Raw genomic sequence first — 20,791 nt, forward strand, 5'->3', positions numbered from 1 at the left:
AAATTTATTCTAACCTAACAGAGATAAGATGTCGTCGGTACATGGCACTGGAAACTATCGGGAGTCGTTTCCTTGTTTAAGCGACAGAATCTACGCAGATACGCCAAGTCCGATCTTTTATGGCATGACGTTTGAGGGAAAAATTATATGGGCTTATTTGATTTCCTAATGACTCCTATTACTAACATTTTTCAACTTTGTCATTTATCTCTATTTTGAAATTTCATTGGGGTTCTACACGAAGGTACGTATATAGCTTTATGTTTGTCCTTAGACCGTATTTTGTTTTCAATGACATCCGTTTTTCTCCCAGAGATCACTCGCTAATGGAGAAACTTCCTGGTATTCAGGTAAAAGATAAAAAAAAATTTCTGCTGAATCACCTCTGCTTGAATGACTTTACGGATATTACTTTAGATAGATTATCAGAGAGATTCATCTACGACTGGTTGGGCGGGATTAAAAATTAGCAACATTAAAAAATGCGATATTTATAACTTCCGTATCCACGATATGTATACGTTTGTGGATCACTAGATTTAACTTGTTGCTGCTAGTCAACCGTGTCTAGGGCTTTGTTCGCGGAAATCGTTATATTTCAGAGTGTCGGGAAGGATTAAAATTTCATTTCCCAGCAAAGTCTTTTTACACGCACTAAGACATTCGAGGGTGCATGCTTCTCGAGATTTTTCGTGCAAACTGCGACTGCGGTTGTGGGAGAATTCTGTTGGGTCATTTGAACAATGTTACAATTTATGAGACAAATGTATAGTTCCTCTATATAAGTTATTATTTGATTAACTGCCTCTTTTTTGTTCAAACGGATTTTAATATGTTTGAAGGTTTATAGAATTTTCCTTTGATAAACACGCCTTATTTTGCAGGAGGTACTATAATATTTTGTATACCCATAGATGGATCTTACAATTACACTAGATACAGATCAATGTTTTTTATAACTAGAGGTATCTGTATAGCTGGTTCACTTAAGGTAGATTTTTATGCGAGTCCTATGCCTGCGAGACATTTGTTTGGCGGCCGCTGATTGGCTGGGAGCTGCCTTCCTCCTGGTACCAGCCAACCAGCGGCCGCCAAACAGATGTCTCGTAAGCCTGGGGCTCATCCACGAATCCACCTTAAGTGAACCAGCTATAAGCGCTCGCTTATCCGGACTTCTCAATAGGGAAGTTCGAACAACAGACGGTGAGTCCGTAAATACAGTATATTACGTGTACTAAAGGAATAAAACAAGATATTCTAATTTTTACGTCGCGTACGGTCGGGCTTAATCCACCACTACTTATAATAACTTATTGTATTAAAATTACTAGAACCTGCTCTGATTACTTGATACGGTCGTGATATTCATAGGAAAATTCCTTTTTAATTCAAAAAGGTATTGGCATGTATGATCCAACATCGCCTTTCCCCACTCTGCTAGAGTCGCTTATTGTGTGGAATTTGCTTTGCTTTGAAAACTCGGCAGATTTAACTGACCTTGACCGCTTGACTGGATGACACAATACCCAAGTGCTTAAGCACGATTTGTTTGTTTCTGAAAGGGCTACTGTTTATACTCTTCTTGTAATAATTAGGATCCTTCTCTTTATTACCATCGACAACGTATTGTATGTTTTTAGCATTATGTTGCTGCTAGTTATGTATAAAACAACGAACATATGAATGACGAACTATAAAGAATTGAGCGATTACTATTAAAATAAGTTATCTCTACTGCGTTATCGTGTACTTGCTGTTGTTTACTTCATTCTTTGCTAATTTGAAATAGTGAGGGATCCTGGTCAGCGCATTTAGCCTAATGAAAGTTTTTTATAGACATGTTATTCCTTGCAATCCAGCCGTATTTTTTAAAGTTAAGTTGAGTCATTGAGGTTAGATTTTTTTATATAACTCAAAAAACTCAAGGCTAAAACTGCGATCGGGACTTTGCAAAGGAGCATTTATTGTCATGACCCGAAATAGTGTTACCTCTAATTTATCTAGATTTGTACGGGTGTTCCACTTGTTTTTGTGTGTTTTCTAATCACTACGGTGCCTAACGACCCTATCCATGCATCTGTATAAATACAGACGTCCACTGTGTAAACGCATATTCACTGTTTAATATGATTAGTTATGCAAGGGATTAATAATCCCCCAAAATGATAAAATTAACATAGTATATGATTATGATATTTCAGTAGAACTTCTGGAAACAGACACTCAAAGATAAAAAACTCGCAGTAGCGAAATCTCAATGATGTAGATAATTTCTGTAAAAAAAGTAAGAATAAGAATGTCTCGTAACTTCAGCCACAGGAATAACGAAATTCGACCTGCAAAGGAAACACTCAGTTACTCCAAATGAATAAAAAATTGTACTTAGCTTGCTTTTGTGGGAAGTCACGGTGTTCCGATAACGACACACGGCCTTGGTCCTCCTTCTCTATTTAGCGGATGACCTGGTTTTTTGGCTTGAGTTTCCCCCGTGCGCGTTATTTGGATGATTCGAGCCCTTGAAGATCCGATGCTGCAGACGCGTTCGGTTTGTTTCTTGAAGTGCCGGAAACGCTCACTAATGATGTTTTCTTGAATGATTCTAATGAGAGACGAAGCTTGCGTTGCCGTAGGAAAAAGACACGTCGGGTTTGTTTCTTGAAGTTATTTACTACTGAAATTGTTCACTAAACGATGATACTAAGTTGCTTGAAGAATCTCTTGCTTTCGTCGTCGTTGAAGAGTTCTTGTTGTTTTCTGAAGTCGCTCGCTAAACGATGATACTAGGTTGCTTGAAGAATCTGTTGCTTTCGTCGTCGTTGACTTCTGGTATACATTGTTCATTATTCTGGCTTTTCTTCGTAAGACGTTGTAGAGTTCTTCTGGGACGCTGCCACCACTTTTAGGGCTGTTGCCTTGTATAATAAGGCGCCCTATGAGGTAATGTTAGACTTGCGATAATCTTACGCTAAGTCGGTTGGTATTGCACTTCCATATTCAATGGAGTGTCTTGGGGTTTGTAGATCACTTACGAAGTCGGTATTATCTTCTTTGGTTATGACGACGATGTGTTAAACTCATGATGATTCGGTGATGAGGTGAGGATCTAGTAGAAACCACGAAGTACAAAAATACTTATATTCTCTGAATTTACATGGTGAAGATCAGGTATGATTGTACAAGTCTTCTAATGACGATAGCTTGATCGCTTCTGCCAATGATGATGGCTAATTCTATTCTCTCTACATGATAAAGCTTAGGTAAAGAGGTACAGGTCTTCTAATGACGATAGCTAACTCTCTTCTGCCTTTTCTACATCTCGGTTACAAGTCATAAAGGAGCAGACAGTAGCTCGGACATATGAACATACAATCAGATGACATAGTTACTTACGAACATACAATCAGATGACATATGTAGTTACTAATCACGTAGGCCGCTTGAGCTATAGGTCACGGTGTTTGTCTCAAGCAGGAAGCTTGGACTAAAGTTTATAAACAATTGAATGACTACAGGTGACGGCATGTCAACTTAGCCTACATACTTTATTGTATACGTCATCTTTAGCGTCTCTAGTCTGATCACATTCCTGCAAGCAATCTGGTTGACCTCTTTAGTTTTAGTCTTTTGTATATATGGACTAACATTCCATATTTTTATTATGTAATCATTACATATGTAGTATACAGTATACTTAAGGCTAGGCTACTGTATTCATATATATATACGATATATGTACCACGATATCATCATCATCATATAGGCGAGGCTAACTTGTTAAATGTTATTCAGTTTCTCTTTGTACTGAATCATCATAAGCCAATGTGCATTGAACCTAGAGAATTAGCTGAAATTAATAATTAGTATGCCATATATGTACAGTGGACCCCCCGTATTCGCGTTCTCTGGATTCGCGGATTTCTCTCAGGAACGTTTCCCTGCATTATTCGCAGAAAATTCGCACATTCGCGGTATTTTTCTATGAGAAATATCCACAAATTCCTGGTTTTTTAATCAATTTCATCATAAAATGCACTTTTTGTGATAAAACTATTTATAAAAACCAAGTACAGGCGGCCCGCGGTTAACGGCGCAATCGCTCGACGGCGAATCGGTTTTACGGCTGTCGTCAAAAATATTCATTAAAAAAATAAGGCATTTTAAAGGTATTTTTACGGCACAATTTTCAGTTAACGGCGCCACTAGCGCCGTTGTCTAAGTTCATACATTTGTAGAAATGCCGTTCAGACCTTAAAGGTTATACAAATTATATTAACAAATTTTATGGAGAGTTATTACGTAGGTATTAGGGTAAAATATATGCCTCTGACGCTGTTCTATGCCGAAAATATTGAGTTGCATAAGTGCAAATTTAGCTATGGATGTGTTGATTTATAAATGTTCATGCTTTTGTTTAAAATGTGTATGAAAATGTATTACGTGAAAGGTTTTTTTATTTCTGCACAGAAATATGATACAAAGGCAGCTTTTGAAACTGCCCTCCACATTATCAAATACAATGTTTTTTCATGTTCTTTCTTGTGAAGCCGCCGCAAATTAGCGATCGATGTGTCGATTTTATAAATGTTTATGCTTTTATGTTTAAAATGCGTATGAAAATGTATTACGAATAGGGTATCTTTATTTCTGTGCAGAAATATGATAAAAAGGCAGCTTTTGAAACTGCCCTTCAAGTTATCAACTACGATGTTTTTTCATGTTCGTTCTTGTATGCCGCCGTCTGCCGTTCTTCCGAAAATATTGAGTTAAAAAGAGTGCAAATTTAGCGATCGATGTGTCGATTTTTTAAATGTTTATGCTTTTATGTTTAAAATGTGTATGAAAATATATTACGTAAAGGTATTTTCATTTTTGTACATAAATAAGATACAAATTAAGGCAGCCTTTGTAACTACGGTCCACGTTGTAAGGGGATGTTTTTTCATGTTCGTTCTTGTCCGCCACTGTTCCGAAAAATGCATGGTGTTATTTTACTAATTATGCATCTTTTCTATAAATTCTTTAAAAAGTTATACATTATTTCACTGTATCCAAGAATATTGTATGTATTCTCATATTATTGTATTGTAAAATACTACGGCAAATTTAAGCCAGTATTCCGCGGAGCGGCTAATGTTGTGGTTTGAAATCAGCCGATGAATACGAGACTGAGTTTGTTTCAGCATAACGCAATTCTGAGCGAATTCTCTTGCTTCTAGTTAGCATAAACGAATATCTAGATACTTGACTTATATGAGACAAGGTTATTTTTCCTTATACAACGTGTTTTTAGGTGGAAATATTTATTGAATATGTCTTGTGAATGTGAACTAATTTTTTTTTTCGTTAACAGATTACGTTGGCGGCATGTTTATTGCGTAAAAAATTATGTGATTCCGTTCGCAATAATCCTTTATATCATCGTAATACAAACTTTACGTTATTTATCTTATATCAGCATGAAACCAACAGTAAAATGTGTTCTTTCAAGCATAGTAGTTTTGATTAAAATGATATTATCCCAATTTTATCTACAGTTGTGTTTAATGGAATACGTTTACTGCAGTTTTATCCTTGTTGCCGATGTACGATAATAGTCATTAGCAGCTTGAACAGTTTTCTCAGCTTCAGTTATAACTAGGTTTAAATTTAACAGTATATTTCCCGATTGATCTTTGATCTATATTGATCTTTGATCTATAGCGAATAAAGTTATTACATTAAGATATCTCAGTTCTATTCTATACATAACGCCATTTATAACAACTACGGTAATAGTGTACTGTAGTACGATGATTGAAATACAAGCCAAACGGATGTTAACCAGTTCGGTTGTACTTAGAAGAAAAAAAAAAGTCGTTTCTCGTTCGGTTGTTCATGGCTGTACACATTCACGCAACGAGTATAACGTTAAAACCATACTTTTATCATTCTCTTTTGCTGTTATTGAACTTATGTAACTAGAAGATGGATAAAGTTAGGCCATTGTAATTTGATCTCTCATAAAATCGGACTATCGTAAGACTAACGATCGTAACTTGAACACTACAGCTACCTGTACCCTGTATAAACTTTATTATATCTTTACATACTCTAGACACCCAAAGGATTAAAGCTAGGCTTTTTTCACTTTACAGTATTTACAATGCTATAACGTACTGTACAGTAAATTCTACAGTACTATACTACATAAATATAATTTTACTTATTGCGCCATTGTGGGATTACGGCGCCTTTGACTGGTCTAGAGTTTCAAAAGGTGTGCGGTGGCCGTAGGCTTTAAAATCGCTTATCGTCGAAAATCACTTAGCGTCGGCTACCAGGAACGGAACCCCTGCCGCTAACCGAGGGCTGTCTGTATGAACATTTTTAGTGGATTTTTCTTGAGTTTTGCAAATACTGGGGGACCACTGTATAAAGTATGCTGTGTAGTGTAGGCTAGGCTACCCTATATGTAAAGATGGTACTGATTACCCTAGTGTAGGCTATGGTAGTATAATATTCTTACAGGAAATTAACATGGGCTGACTTAAGTCCAATTCGATTTATGATTGGTTGTTCGTAACCAGTTGCAGTAGTAAGTAGACTACTACCTGTTATGTAAAAATATATCAGTCCTATTCTCATTAACGTCATTTGTAACGTAACTGTGGTAATTTTTTACTATTGTACGATGGTTGAAATGCAAGCAAAAAGGCTGTTTTTATCGGATTGGTTGTTCACAGCAAATCAGCTGTTTCTGGCTGTATGCTTTTTCCAGTAGTACCTCAGGATACGAAATTAATCTGTTCCGAAGCGGCCTTTGTAACCTGATTTTTTCATATCTTGAACCACATTTTACATGTAAATTGCCTAATTCGTTCCAAGCCCTACAAAAACACCACAGTAAATTTTATAATAAAGCTAAATTGACCAATAAACAATGAAATACAACAATTTGGACCATTCAATACCTAACACAACCTGTATTGTAGTATGTAACTGTAAATAAAGTGTATTAGGGTACATGGTACAAGAAATACTTTACGTATATGTATGTACATAAGTAGTAAAATGTGGAACCTAACCTTACCTTTCGAGTGAGGCGATCTCCGAAAGTGGCAACAGAGGAGGAGGACAAAGGGCAGAAAACATGAACACTTAACTTTACGAAACATTAAAAAATGGCAGAAAACATTAACGCTAAACTTTACGAAACACATTAACAAATGGCAGAAAACATTAACACTTCTTGATTATCTCCATCTTCATTCTCCATAGAAAGCATCCTCTTCTTTCTGTGAACTTCAGCAACATTCTTGGGACCAATGGCTAATAACGTAAGTACAGTGGTACCTCGACATACGAAATTAATCCGTTCCGAGGCGGCCTTCGTAACCTGAGCTTTTCGTATCTTGAACCGCATTTTACATGTAAATTCCCTAATTCGTTCCAAGCCCTACAAAAACACCCCAGTAAATTTTATAATAAAGCTAAATTGACCAATAAACAATGAAATACAACAATTTGGACCATTCAATACCTAACTTAATACATACTACTAATATGTACCTGTAAATATACATACATACGTATGTAGTAAAATGTGGAACCTTACCTTTCAAGTGAGGCTATCTCCAAAAGTGGCAACAGAGGAGGAGGACAAATGGCAGAAAATTTGTTACGTAGTACGTACACTTAACTTAACGAAACACATTAAAAATGTCAGGAAACATAACCTAAACTTTACGAAACACATTAACAAAACCGTAACACTTAACTTTACAAAAAACTTTAAAAAAATTTTTTTTTGTCTTTTTGATTTTTAAATTTTTTTTTACTTTTTTATACTTTACGTTTTTTACAAAATTTCAATTTCTTCACCACCGAATGGATGCCAGTCCGTTTACAAAATTTATCAAACCACCCCCGAGAAGCCTTGAAGTCTGGGGTTGCCGTCAAAGTCCCTTCTCCTCCGTCGTCTTCGGCCTAGGCAATCAAATCGCCAAAAATAGCGCTGGCCTTCTGGCAGATTGCTGTCTCAGTTATCGTATCGCCAGCGATTTCTTTGTCCTCAATCCACAGAGGAAGCAGCCTCTCCATCTCATCATGCACATGGCTTCTCTTGTTGGACAAAATAGTCACGCCCTTGAAAGGTGTAGCTGCTTTGATGGCTTCCTTCTGCTTAAGGATGGTGCCTATTGTTGACGGATTTCGGCTGTATTCCTTAGCGATCACACTCAACTGCATGCCAGCTTCATACTTTTTTATTATCTCCATTTTTGTCTGCATAGAAAGCATCCTCTTCTATCCGTGAATTTCAGCAACTTTCTTTGGGACCCATGACTATACTGTACGTAATTAAGTTATGTAGTATACTAATTAAGTTCTCACACAACACGTTAAAATAGTGAAACAAAATCATTAACACAAATTTACGTTAACAAACGAAATTGTATATGTGAATGAACGAATTCTGCGTGCGTACGATAACACTGGTGCGAAGCAATGGCTGAAGAAGAACGCCTTTACGTAGAGCACGATGGGAGAGATGCTGACCAATAGGAGAGCAGGATCTTATGGCGGTGACTAGCATCAGGAACCAATGGGAGAGCGGGAGGATGGTGGCGAGTCTACTCAGTTGGCGGCGCGCGAGTTTTAAAATTGTTTTCGGTGGTCCAGGCGATTCTCGGGACTTTACAGTAACACCCTTTCGTAACCTGAATTATTTTCGTATGCAGAGGCAAAAAAATCTTCGTCTTTGCTTTCATAACTTGAAATTTTCGTAAGTTGGGACTTTCGTATGTCGAGGTTCCACTGTACATATATCATTACTACTGATATTTTTTGCATTCTCTTTTACTTTTCTAAACTTAACTAGAAGATGGGATAGATTAAGAGATGGAGGAAAAGGGGTTAGCATAACTAAAAAATGGAATAGATAAAAAGGAGGAAAAGGGGTTAGCCTATTATTAAATTTTGGTCTCTTAAATTTAACTCGCATGATACGTGAGATATGTGATAAAATAATTTTTTGAGGGTGAAAATTTGGGGGTTGCATGATATGCGAGATCGAGTGTTATGCAAGTATATACGGTACACAACCAAAACTTCAAATCTGGTCAAGCCATACTACAAAAGAGAGAAACTTATGTTCAGATTAGATTGAAGAGGACAGAAAACTCTGATGCAAGCAGTAAAGTAAGATATGCTGTCCGTTGTGTTTAGTGAAGCATGAAAGAAGTAATAGATGGTGCCCATTAAAAAGAATGAAATGTCATAATCTTAATGTTAGTAGAGGGCTTGCAAATGATGAAATATAGCATCTGTGAAATCTGTTGGATAAATTTAGTGAAAAAAATGTTCATATTACTTCAATGGTTCATAAATGACTTGTGGTAACTGTAGTAGCTCAGCCCAGGACAAAGGGATGATCAGTGTTCCTTGAGAGTTGATGGGGTAATGTATTGCCCCTCTCTATTCCATGATGTCTTTTTATATATTTTTGCTCAAATATACCCAGGGGTCACTTGTGGTTTTATTATCGTTTATGATAGTATGTCAGGTATACGTAATTGTAATTTTGCAAAGAAATATTATAAAAAACATGCATACCTCACAAAAAGTTCCTGCATCTCCTCATCTCAGTAAATCTTGCAAATATTTTACAACAAATATACTCAGAATTTGTTACCGATTTTAGTTATTTATCTGTTATACTATTGTGTGAGCTGTAATTATAATGTTACAAAATAAAATGAAATAAATTATTAGAAAAACATGTATAACTTGGTAAAATGAACATATTTGTGTAAGTGTTTTGGAAAAGAGGCCCTGCACAGGGTTGTAAATATTCACTTTCAATTTCCCGTGGAAGGTACAAAAAAATTTTTATTCTTCCTTATACCTTGTACATTTGTATATCTTCCTCTTTCTATTGATGAGTATTTTTCTTAAATTGTTGTGCTTATACAGTGGAACCTTGGTTTTCGTACATAATCCGTTCTGGAACCTCCCACGAAATCCAAAATGTATGAAAACCAAAATAATAATTCCTATAAGAAATAATGTAAATACAATTAATGTTTTCCAGACCCAAAAAATAGTTCTTAAAAATACATTTTATAGGGAATAAACACAGTTTTACATACAGTAAACAATGAGAAATAAATATAAATGACTAATGAAATGAATAAGTTAACATTCAATATCACTCTTACCTTTATGGAAAACACTTGTTAGCATATGTAAGATGGAGAGGAGGGGAGAGGGAGGAGGAGAGGTTATTGTTTGGAAGGGGACTTTCCCTCCTGAAGGACTTCAGGTATGAAGGACCTATCTGGAGTTCCTTCTCTTTGTTTTTTACTGGCACTATCTGAGGTTACTTCCCCTCTTTGTTTTTTACTGGCACTAGGATCAGCTTGAGAGTTACTGGACCCCTGTCACACAACAAAACTGTCCATAGACATTTGTTTTTGGCATTTCTTTAAAATTTACCTAAAGTTAAATGGCATTATCATTAAACACGTTGGAGACACAGATTACAACTTCGTTGTTGGGATGATAATTCTCCACAAAATTTTTTTACATCATTCCACTTTGCAAACATGTTCATAATCCCTGAAGTAGGCACATTATATATGCCCATTCATTTTCTGAATTTTTCAAACCAGCCTCTGCTGGCCTTAAATTCACTAACTGCAGCATTTGTTGTAGACATTTTCTCACTGAGATTGGCATGCAACTTCCTCCAACACTTTGCTTCGAGTTCTTTCTTAAATTCTATAGTGTTTTTCACTTCTTTCACTGAAGGACTAGCACTTGGAACTTTCTTTGGCTCCATGATGGTTTATTTAGCAGTTGCACTTGAATAAAAAGGCACATAAAAGCACAAACACAATGAATGGAAAAGCAGAATGGGTCATGAAAGAAGATGGGATGCTTTGTTTGGGCACTCAGAACGGGGCCCCAGTCATATGCTGGGCCCTGGTCACATGCTGGGTCCTGGATGGAGCGTTTCCGAGTGTACCATAACAGGGACAAAATTTTGAAGAAAAAAGTACAAAAACCGAAATGTACGAAAAGAGAGGCGTACAAAAACCGAGGTTTGACCATACGTATACGTATTTAGCCCATCCTGTAAGGGTTAAGTGTCAGGAACAAAGTTGATTGTATGTAAAAGTAGTGTATTAAGGACAACAGATACTAAAGAAACCGTCAGTTTTATGAACTTGGGGACATGTAACACATATGGAGGTTATTAAAATATTTGTGAATGAAGGTTTTGATGGAAGGAAGAAATAAGACTAGATGACAAACACAGAAGAGAATGTAAAAACCTCCTTAGGTACGAGTATTCATCTATTGTAGTATATAGATTTAAATGACAAAATGACAGAGGGGTCAGATGCATTTGGTACTGCATCACAGTCCTGGCACTGCGTCACAGTGTTACCTAAGAACAAGTGAAGTCAATGCTTGAAAAGTAGCTGTTATTTACTTTGTAATGTAAAATTTTGATTACTCTAGTATTTTTGCCCCTACAGTCATCTAACACTGTCATAATAAGTTTTTAAATTCATTACTATAGGTGCTGCCTTTTTCCACAAGTACTATGCTAACATGTATTCACATGTTATGCCACAAGCTATCAGAGATAAAGTGGATGAATACATGAACTGTGAGGATATTGCAATGAACTTCTTGGTGTCTCATATTACCAGAAAACCTCCAGTTAAGGTAAAGATTACAGTATGTACTCTTGTGTTTGGAATTATTTCGAGTTATAAAATGGCCATATGATAGTGTCTAAAAATGGTAATCTGTTTTCACAAGTTTCTCAAGATCATTAATGGACAGATGTTAGGTTTGTTATAACTCAAGAGTCAAGTTAGTACCATTTTATGTTAAACTGAATATTTGTCAATTTAAAATAGGTAACATCTCGATGGACATTCCGCTGCCCAGGTTGCCCAGTTTCCCTTTCTGAAGATGATTCCCATTTCACTGAAAGGCATAGTTGTATAAACTTCTTTACTCAGGTAAGGACAGTATTAGATTATCCAGGAATAGCAATGTTTTTTATTGTCATTCAAAATATAGTACTACAGGTATAGTAGTTGCAAAACATTAATTTTGGAAAATCTCCTTATGTAATATGAAAATAGAAGTGCTTTAGTTATTAATAAACAATTTTGTACATGAACTTCCCTGCCAGATATATACTTAGCTATAGTCTCCGACGTTCCGACAGAATTTCAAATCTCACGGCACACGCGACAGGTAGGTCAGGTGGTCTACCTTACCCGCCGCTGGGTGGCGGGTGTATGAACCAATCTATCTCTCCAGCCAGATTTTTTTCTGTCGCTGAAGCGATAACAACTGTTGTCGTTTCATTCCGATATATTCTTCATTTCTCGCTTGCCTGGAGATTGATTTGGACATTTTGGTGACGTATTCGCTCTATTTTGGCTTGGCATACGCTGATTGTGGACCGTTATTGACTTTGCGCTGGATTTTCCTGTAGAATGTCTGATTTTGATTCTGTTTCCAAAACTCCGGTTTTGTTTAGAGTATGTTTGACTGATGGATGTAAGGTGAGGTTACCGAAAGCTGCGGTTGACCCTCACACTATCTGTGTTAAATGTAGGGGGAATGAATGTTCGTTTAGTAACCCGTGTCAAGAGTGTGAGGTTTTGAACGAAGATGAATATAAGGCTCTTTCTTCTTATATTAGGAAACTTGAAAGGGATAGGGTACGTAAAGCTTCTTCAAGGAGTTCGAGCAGGTCGAGAATGAGTGAGAATGAAACTAACATTAATGTAGTTTTAGAACCTTCCTCCCAGGTCTCAGCTCCTGCTCCCGCCCACGCACCGAAGCCGTAGATTCGTCTTCGGAGGCGGCGGCCTCAAAAGCTTCCTTGTGTTCTAAGGAAGACAAGAATCTTCGTACTGATCAAGGTAAGAGTGTCAGTGATGATAGGTGCAGTGTACCCATGATGTGGAGGGTGCGTCTGACCGGCTCCTTAGTGCCTCCAGGCCTAGACCTCTTCCAGACTCCCAGTTCCAGTGGGAGGAGGAAAGTCGAAAGCCGCAGGAGGGCTAGGGAGAGCCCCCACCGGTCAGGCGTCCCCTCGGTGGGCAGATCCTGAAGTTCGCTCCCAGGCTGCTTGGATCGTAAGAAGAAGAATATTCTTCGTCAGTGTTTTTCGTCGTCCTCTTCTCCTTCGCCGAAGCATGGTTGGAGCTCTAAGGAGGCGTCACGCCCGTTGAAGAGGGCTGCGGAGGCTCCCTTCAGTACGTTAGCGTCCAGTCCCGAAGACTTTTCTGATGTAGCTTCCTTGCAAGCAAAGAAGCCTAGGAGATCCTGTGATCGCCCTCCTTCTCCCGCTCCTCGCGCTGAGCTTGCTTCGGAAGATCCTGGGGACTCTCCTTCTCGAGTGCTAGCGGGCCTACAAGCTCAGATCACAGCCTTGGCGGACTTCTTGGCATCGAGATCGCGTAGAAAGAAGGATTTGTCTCTCCCTATCAAGAGATCGAGGCGCTTTTCGTCGGAAGAGCGCTCGCCTTGTAATCGGCGATCTCCTTCTTTTGAGGATACTTCTACACATCGTAGGATTTCACGAGAGGAACACCACTCCCGCTCGGAGGTGTCGAGACGCCATTTGTCGGATAGGCGCTCATTGGACTATGAAGATATTTCCCCAGATCGGATTCCTGCCTCGGGTAGACGCTCAGCCCCTTCTGTTTCTCCTTCTTCTAGAGTTCGTGCAAGAAGAGAGAGTCGCTCAGGTCATAGAAGACTTATTTCGTCGTCTCCGTCTCGTCTTTCTTCTCCTTGCCTTCTCAGAGAACCTAGGGAATGCCCTTCTGAAAGTAGGCGCCCTTCTCCTTCCGACTACTGTCGTCGGGCGTCGGATAACGTGACTGGTAGGCGGTCATCGCATGGAGTTCGCTCCTCCCCTGTAAGACATCAAGAGTCTAGTAGGAGCCCTGCGCCTGGTAAGCGTCCTTCTTTTAGTAGCTGTTCTCCTGGAGAAAGACGCCTTGATCCTCGTTTGCTTCGTTCTCCTAGTAGGTGTTCTTCGTTCTCGAGACTCTTTACTCCTGATCAGTCTCCTCTTGCTAGAAGTCAAGAACGCCTCAAGCGCCCTGCTTCTGTTAGGCGCTCGGAGCCTTACAGACGTTCTCCCCTTGGTAAGGACCAAGATCTTGTTGAACGCCCTGTTCCGTTTAAGCGCTCGGAGCATAGCAGCCGCTCTCCGCTTCGTAGGCATCAAGAGCCTCTCAAGCGCCCTGCTCCTGATAGGCGCCAGGATTCCCCTAAGCGCCCTGTGACAGATAGGCGCTTGGCGCCTAGTAACTGCTCTCCTCACGATTGGCGCCAGGATTTTAGTAGGCGCTCTCCCTCTCGTAGTTTCCCTAGGGATAGACGTGGTCTCTCTAGGGAAGGGAGTCCTTCCTCTTTTGCTGTTAAGAGTTTGTCTTCGTTTAGGAAGGGATGCGAGATGAGACAAGAATTTTCGGATAAGCGTCCTTCTATTACGACTCGTCGTTCTCCTGTACGCCGCTCTACTTTGGAATCTTCTCCTCATTCAAGACGTTTGTCTCCTTCATCGCACTGTACCCCAGCAAGGAAATCATCTAAGGATTCTCATAAGGATCCTCATCCTCGTTCTCCTCATCCTCGTTCTCCTCTTCAAGAAGACCAGGAAGCCTCTGAGGAAGAAACTAATACATCGGCAGCAGTTTCTTCGTACAAGAAGCTCACAGAGGTTCTCCTTCAGGAGTTTGGAGAGTCTTTGAGCCCTACTGCTCCTCCTTCTCCACACTCGTTGTTCTCCACAGCAAAAGCAACGAAAGGATCTTCGTGTGTGAGAATGAAACCGACTCTTTCTATGAAGAAAGCGCTCAAGAGTTTCGGTTCATGGATGCGTACTAAAGAAGAAGCGGGGAAAAGGAAAAAATATGGTTTGGCCTTCCCTCCGTCGAAGCTTTCAGGACGGACAGGATTTTGGTATGAGACAGGAGAACCCTTGGGACTGGGTCTTCCGTCTTCAGCTGACGCAGATTTTTCGGCACTAGTAGACGCCACTAGAAGATCAGCTTTGAAATTCGGCCAAACTACGTAGGGCAATGAAGAATGAAATAGATCACATTCTAAAAGGCATTTTTAGAGTCTTGGAAGTTTTCAACTTTCTCGATTGGTCCCTCGGAGTCTAGCCAAGAAAACTCAAGGACCGGACACGTTTTCTCCGGAGGATTTGAATTGTGTCTTATCCTGTATGGATAAATCTGTGAGGGATGGGGCCAGCGAAATAGCTTCACTGTTTGGAGCAGGGGTCTTGAAGAAAAGATCAGTATTTTGCTCATTTTTAACAAAGTCTGTCTCACATGCTCAGAGATCGTCTTTGCTTTTGCCCCTCTCTCTACGCAGCTGTTTCCTAAACACCTGGTTCAAGACATTTCGAAGGCTCTCTCTGCCAAAGCTACGCAGGACCTTCTAGCGCAGTCTGCAAGGAAGCCGCGCCCTACCTTCCAGACTAAGACGAAGAAAGCTAGGCCGACCTCTCAGGAACCCTTTCGAGGGGCTTCTACCTCTAGATCCTCTTCGTTCAGAGGTCGGAAACCAAATAGAAGAGGGAGGACTTTTACGAAGTCAATCAAACCTCCCAAGTAAGACAAGTCCTTCAGACAACTGTAGGCACCAGGCTTTTACAGTTTGAAGAAGTCTGGGCCCAGAAAGACGCAGATGCCTGGACCCTGTCAATTTTGAGGAAGGGCTATCTCATCCCGTTCTCTTCGAGGCCTCCCTTGACGAATACCCCGAGGGAGTTGACGGCCAGATACAGGGACCCCATCATGAATCAAGCCCTCCGACTAGCGGTAGATCAGATGCTGGAAAAGGAGGCGATCGAACTAGTGGCAGATCATCTTTCGGCAGGCTTTTACAACCGCCTGTTCCTAGTTCCGAAATCCTCAGGGGGATGGAGACCGGTGTTGGATGTAAGCGCCCTGAACTACTTCGTCGAAAAGAAGTTCACGATGGAGACCACTGCCTCGGTGTTAGCAGCACTCCGTCCAGGGGACTGGATGGTGTCCTTGGACTTACAGGACGCTTACTTCCACGTACCAATCCATCCTTCCTCGAGGAAGTTTCTAAGATTCATGATGGGGGGAAGAATCTTCCAATTCAGGGCCCTGTGTTTTGGCCTCTCCACGGCCCCCCCAAGTCTTTACGGCCATCATGAGGAATGTAGCACAATGGCTTCACCTAGAAGGGGTGAGGATTTCGCTCAATCTCGACGATTGGCTTATAAGGGCCAATTCCAGAGATCGTTGTCTGAAGGACTTGAAGAAAACCCAGGATTTGACTTATTCCTTAGGACTTCTGGTCAATCTGCAGAAGTCAAGTCTGATTCCCGCTCAAGAGTGCGTTTATCTGGGGATCCAGATGAACTCTCTGAGTTTTCGGGCTTTTCCGTCACAGGAGAGGATAGCCCGGGGACTCGAAAAAGTAACAACCTTCTTAGGGAAAGAAGTATGCACAGTGAGGGAGTGGATGAGTCTGCTGGGGACGCTCTCCTCACTGGAGCAATTTGTTTCCCTAGGAAGGTTGCACCTCAGACCGCTCCAATTCTTTCTTCATCGGAATTGGAGTCGTCCTTCTCAGGATTTGAAGTTCTCCCTGTCAATTTCTCATCAAATCAAGAAGGAGTTAGCATGGTGGGCGGATCTCAACAAGTTCTCACAGGGACTGCCTCTTCAATCCCAGAACCCCAGCCTGGTGTTGTTCTCCGATGCGTCGGAAACAGGTTGGGGAGCGACTCTGGGAACCAAGGAGGTGTCAGGAACCTGGGTGGGGGACCAGTCTTCCTGGCACATCAACAGGAAAGAACTAATAGCCGTGTGGCTTGCTCTGAAGGAGTTCGAGTCAGATGTGACAGGAGCAGTTGTGCAAATAAACTCGGACAACACCACGGCTCTGGCATACATCAGGAAACAGGGGGGGACGCATTCCTTCTCTCTGTACGAAACAGCAAGAGATCTTCTTCTGTGGACAGAAGAAAGGGGGATAAAACTTCTCACCAGATTCGTACAGGGAGAAAGGAATGTAAGGGCAGATCTCCTCAGCAGGAAAGATCAGGTCCTTCCCACAGAGTGGACTCTGCACCAAGATGTTTGCCAGAGCCTTTTGAAGTTGTGGGGCAGGCCTCTCTTAGACCTGTTTGCAACTTCAAAGAACAAAAGACTGGATCTGTATTGCTCGCCCATCTCGGATCCAGGAGCAATAGGGATAGACGCTCTCCTACTCGATTGGAAAAGACTCAATGTATATGGGTTTCCCCCCTTCAAGATTCTGGGGTTGACTTTAAAAAAGTTCGTAGAGTCAGATTCCGCGAGGATGACTTTGATAGCTCCCTTTTGGCCAGCACAAGATTGGTTCACAGAGGTGCTGGAATGGCTAGTGGATTTTCCAAGATCACTTCCTCTAAGGAGCGATCTACTCAGACAGCCCCACTTCGACAGGTACCACAAAAACCTCCCCGCTCTCAGTCTGACTGGCTTCAGACTGTCCAGAAACTGGTCAGAGCGAAAGGCTTTTCGTCAGCAGCTGCTAAGGCAATCGCTAGAGCGAGGAGGTCTTCCACCTTACGAGTGTACCAGTCGAAGTGGGATGTCTTCAGAAGATGGTGCAAGAGGAATAACGTTTCCTCTTCCAGTACCTCTGTGAATCAAATTGCAGACTTCTTTTTATTTACTTAAGACAAGAATGTGGCTTAGTCGTTTCGACGATTAAAGGCTATCGTAGTATGTTGGCGAATGTCTTCAGGCACAGGGGCCTCAACTTATCGGAAGATAAGGACCTACAGGACCTTATTAGGTCTTTTGATACAACGAAAATGCAGTCTCCTTAAGACACCTAGCTGGAATTTTGATGTAGTCCTTCAATTCCTTGGGTCCTCTAGGTTTGAACCCCCTAATTCAGCCTCATTCAGAGACCTTACCAGGAAGACTCTGTTTTTGATGGCCCTAGCTTTCCGCCAGAAGAGTGAGTGAGCTTTCAGGCGATTGATGGTAATGTGGGTTTTAAGGAGGACTCTCTCATTTGCTCTTTCCTTCCTGGTTTTCTTGCAAATGAGAACCCATCAAGTCCATGGCCCAAGAACTTCGAGATTCGTGGGTTATCTTCTTTGGTAGGAGAAGAAACCGAGAGAACTCTTTGCCCAGTGAGAATGGTGAAATACTACCTTAGAAGAAAAGAGCAACTGAAAGCCAACCGAGAGGTCCTGTGGTGTTCAGTAAAAGACCCTACTCGTCCATTGTCGAAGAACGCATTGTCCTTCTTCTTGAGAAGCCTCATCAAAGAAGCACACGTTCATCCTGCATATAAGAACAACCTCTTAGGCTTCTTAAAGTGGAAAAGCACAACGAAGTAAGAGCCATAGCAACTTCTCTTGCTTTCAACAAGAATATGTCCGTGCGAAATCTGATGGAGACAACATTCTGGAGATGTCAGTCAGTGTTCGCGAACCACTACTTACGTGATGTGAGAATCACTTACGAAAAATGCTTTGCCTTGGGCCCGTACGTATCTGCGGATTCAGTGCTGGGGCAGGGAGCTGGAACTCATCCTGTTTAGTAGTATATATTTTTCCCCTTGTATTTGTTGTTGTTGGTTGCCTTAAAGAGGATGCATGAAGGCATCTCTTTAGGTCGTAATACTAATCTTTAGTAGTTTGGTTAGGTGGTCTGATGAGTGTGGCTCCTTGCAGTAGTAGTGGTTAGGACCTGTTAAGATAGGGACGAACTCCCTTTAACAGGATCCGACTTGGATTCTACCACACAAAGGGATCATATATCCCAGTGGTAGATCCGAGAGTCTTTCAGCATCAGGTCACGTCCTAGCTGTAGCTCTCCAGGCAACGCAGACTCAGAGACAGTATCAATGAAGTCTTCTGCCTGAACAGGTAAGAACCAAGGTTATTTATATCCTACAACATCAGTTGTTTCTTATCTCTCCTTATTACTTTAGCTGTCTCTTACCCTCCACCAAGGGTGCCAATCAGCTAAGTATATATCTGGCAGGGAAGTTCATGTACAAAAATGATATTGTTAAACTACAATAAAGTTTTGTACATACTTACCTGGCAGATATATACGTCTAATGGCCCACCCAGCCTCCCCTCAGGAGACAGGTGAAAGAAAAAAATCTGGCTGGAGAGATAGATTGGTTCATACACCCACCACCCAGCGGCGGGTAAGGTAGACCACCTGACCTACCTGTCGCGTGTGCCGCGAGATTTGAAATTCTGTCAGAACGTCGGAGACTATAGCTAAGTATATATCTGCCAGGTAAGTATGTACAAAACTTTATTGTAGTTTAACAATATCATGTTTTGACATAGGAAAAACTTACTTTTGTATATGTAACTTACCAAGTAATTACATAGCTATAGTGTCTAACCAACAGCAGCTAAAATTTGAAATCCGCATAGCGATCTTTTGTTTTGGTGTAGGGATAGCCCCGCCCACTACCGGGGAGAGAGAAACAACCCAGCACAGACCCAACAATTTTTTTTCTGTCGGTTGATGATGGTGGTTGTTGATCCTCACTTTGAAATTGATCATCAGTTTGAAATTCATGTTGGTATCTCTTGTTTGCTAATTGGTGAAGCACACTTTATTGTTGGTAGCTTTCACTTGGAATTTTGTCAAAAGACTTTTACCTCACAGTTGGACTGATAATTCTAGTTTCTGACTTATAGAATTTTTGCCAACTTTGACAGTGTCTGGTGCTAGTTTGTCGTCAATTCGTTATTGCAGCAAAGGCTGTAATACGATATTGACTACATTAAAGTACGACTTGTACACAATTTGCATTTCATGCAGGGGCCAAGTTTGTTTACCATTGTTATCATTTGAGGATTGCAAAGACTGGGATATTAAACAAAGGAAAGTTCTTTCTTCTTGTTTAAATAAGTTAGAAAGGGATAGGAAGAGAAAAGGGATTTTGACGAAGGAAAAATCTATTTCTGGGCAAGGGTTCGTGTCACCCAGTGAAATAATCCCTTAAGTTCATTATTTCTAGGTAAATAATACTAACATTACCAGAGAAAAAATAAAAATAGGGGATGTCAGAATAACTGACTTGCTACCCCTAAATAAAAAGAGGGTGTCGGTATGTAGCTGGGGTGAGTGAGACCACTACCACGAACCTCTTGTCATTTAGAATTCTCCTACATCAAAATCCCCCTCCTGAGAGAGCTGATACACGGCCGGCGCCGGCAACTACTACTACTCTACATACGACGCCGACCGCAGCGCCCCTGGTGGCCATCCTTGAAGTTAGACGCCAATCTTGGGCGCAAGGGTGGGAAAATAGGGGGGATTTCACTGGGTGACACGAACCCTTGCCCAGAAATAGATTTTTCCTTCGTCAAAATCCCTTTTCTGGGCTCAGTTCGTGTCGCTTTGTGAAATAGTACCAGAGAATTAGCACAAGATTGGAATAAAATTAAATATAAAAGAGGGTCTTAATAAAACGAAAAACTAAAGAAATGAATATAATCTAGTTAAAACTTACAAGTTATCATACTTAATGTTAACTTAATCTACTGAATCCAACTTATCATATAATTGGACTTAAAATTAGACTTAAAGTAACTTATGATAACTTAAAACTAGATTTATGTAATTACATATAAGTGAGGTTCATAAAATAAATCAAGAGGGAACACTCACTAATACTTAAATCATAAGACATTAAATAGTACAAATATATCTTGGTGTGTTTCCCTGGCATAAAAATAAGG

At 40.5% G+C, this 20,791-nt stretch overlaps 1 protein-coding gene across 1 annotated transcript in view; it reads left to right on the top strand.

Moving 5' to 3' along the window:
- The window catches only part of LOC135224548 (exostosin-3-like), a 247,063-nt gene that overhangs the window by 216,393 nt on the left and 9,879 nt on the right, over window positions 1-20,791 (top strand). The window contains exons 9-10 of the mRNA XM_064263646.1: window positions 11,567-11,715; window positions 11,913-12,017. Coding sequence (XP_064119716.1) covers window positions 11,567-11,715; window positions 11,913-12,017 — 254 coding nt within the window. The remainder of the gene's footprint in view (window positions 1-11,566; window positions 11,716-11,912; window positions 12,018-20,791) is intronic.

The sequence above is a fragment of the Macrobrachium nipponense genome, chromosome 12 (genome assembly GCF_015104395.2).
Source record: "Macrobrachium nipponense isolate FS-2020 chromosome 12, ASM1510439v2, whole genome shotgun sequence".
NCBI classification, from domain to species: domain Eukaryota; kingdom Metazoa; phylum Arthropoda; class Malacostraca; order Decapoda; family Palaemonidae; genus Macrobrachium; species Macrobrachium nipponense.